Source organism: Phaseolus vulgaris, unplaced genomic scaffold (genome assembly GCF_000499845.2).
Source record: "Phaseolus vulgaris cultivar G19833 unplaced genomic scaffold, P. vulgaris v2.0 scaffold_1198, whole genome shotgun sequence".
Classification (NCBI taxonomy): Eukaryota; Viridiplantae; Streptophyta; class Magnoliopsida; order Fabales; family Fabaceae; genus Phaseolus; species Phaseolus vulgaris.
Genome location: NW_027174488.1, coordinates 1 through 1,223, shown reverse-complemented (window position 1 = coordinate 1,223; position 1,223 = coordinate 1). Strand labels below are relative to the sequence as shown.

Here is a 1,223-nt window from a genome sequence, read left to right as displayed (position 1 = left end):
AATTTGAGCCATGTATTGTACTCACTCTTAATTCTAATTTCTAATCATAAAATGTTTCAACGTCTAACTTAAGATTCCATGCTCCCCTTTTAATAGAACTATAAATATGTGGATTGTTTTATTTGGTTATTTCTTGGGACTATTTGGAGTTCCTAGAAGGAATAAGTGGTTTTATATTTCATCTTGTAAGTTACAATATGACTATATCATAGTTCAGAAGATGGTATATTTATCAGATTGCATTCCTTTATTTTCTCACAAAATCAAAAGAATGTGATATAAACATCGGTATTAATTTTATTTATGCATGTTCCGTAGAGGTATACATGTTTACTTTGCAACTTTTCTAGTTTCACTGGTTTGTATTAAAATCTAAATCCTTTCAATGAATGTTTCTATTGTGTTAAGTTATACATATTCATGTTTTAGACCCTTTAACTTAAAAGAGTCATTTGTAGCCTCTTTAATTTAAGAAACAAATGATGCAGGTTGGGGCAACTCCAGATTTAATGGTAGCACATATTGATTTTTTTCTCGGTGGTGATGAGAAGCGATTAGACATTGTATCAATTATACAGAAGAGATTTCCCATGTGCATAATTTTTGGTGGGGATGGGAGCTACATGGCGCCTTATTATCTTCACAATGATACACTGTTGACCAACCTCCTTGGTCAGGTATCTTGATTATTAAGTTTGTTAGGATTTAGTCAGTTATGTTTTCTCTATACATAGCTTACATACTAATCTCAGACTTGATATCTGCAGCATGTCCCATCAACTGTCTGGAATCGCTTGATAGCTGGATTGAATGCTCAGTTACGGACAGTAAGGCATGGATCAATTCGGACTGCACTAGGCCCTGTTGTTAATTGGATAAATAGCCATGGAAACCCCCAACTTGAGTTCCATGGAGTTAAAATGGAGCTTGGATGGTTCCAAGCAACAGCTTCTGGATACTATCAACTTGGTATTGTGGTAGCAGTTGGGGATTATTCCCTTCTTGATCTACATCAGTCTGATACTTGGGTTGGCACTGATGAACTAGTGAGGTAATGTACTACTTTATGATCCTGACCTAAGGCTGAAAACATACAGACTGTAAACCTTGGTTTCTTTTGATTAATCCTGTTAACATGTCAAGGAATGAGAACAATCGTTTATTTTGTGCTATTAAGATAAAAGAGAGGTATAGGCTGAATCTCTTGTGTATTGAACACATAT

General features: G+C 34.8%; 1 protein-coding gene across 1 annotated transcript; it reads left to right on the top strand.

Annotated features, from left to right (window-relative positions):
* Positions 1-462: 462 nt before the first annotated feature.
* On the top strand, positions 463-1,076 carry LOC137817789 (uncharacterized). The gene is made up of 2 exons (XM_068621023.1): positions 463-677; positions 768-1,076. Exons 1-2 carry the CDS (start codon positions 480-482, stop codon positions 1,053-1,055), a joined length of 486 nt encoding a protein of 161 aa, XP_068477124.1. The 5' UTR covers positions 463-479; the 3' UTR covers positions 1,056-1,076.
* The last annotated feature ends 147 nt before the right edge of the window (positions 1,077-1,223 follow it).

Bases quoted from the DNA above. Each gene is read 5' to 3' on its own strand.
- LOC137817789 (XM_068621023.1), top strand. From the start codon at position 480: ATGATGCAGGTTGGGGCAACTCCAGATTTAATGGTAGCACATATTGAT. The intron at 678-767 runs GTATCTTGATTA...TGATATCTGCAG, and splicing joins TGACCAACCTCCTTGGTCAG to CATGTCCCATCAACTGTCTG.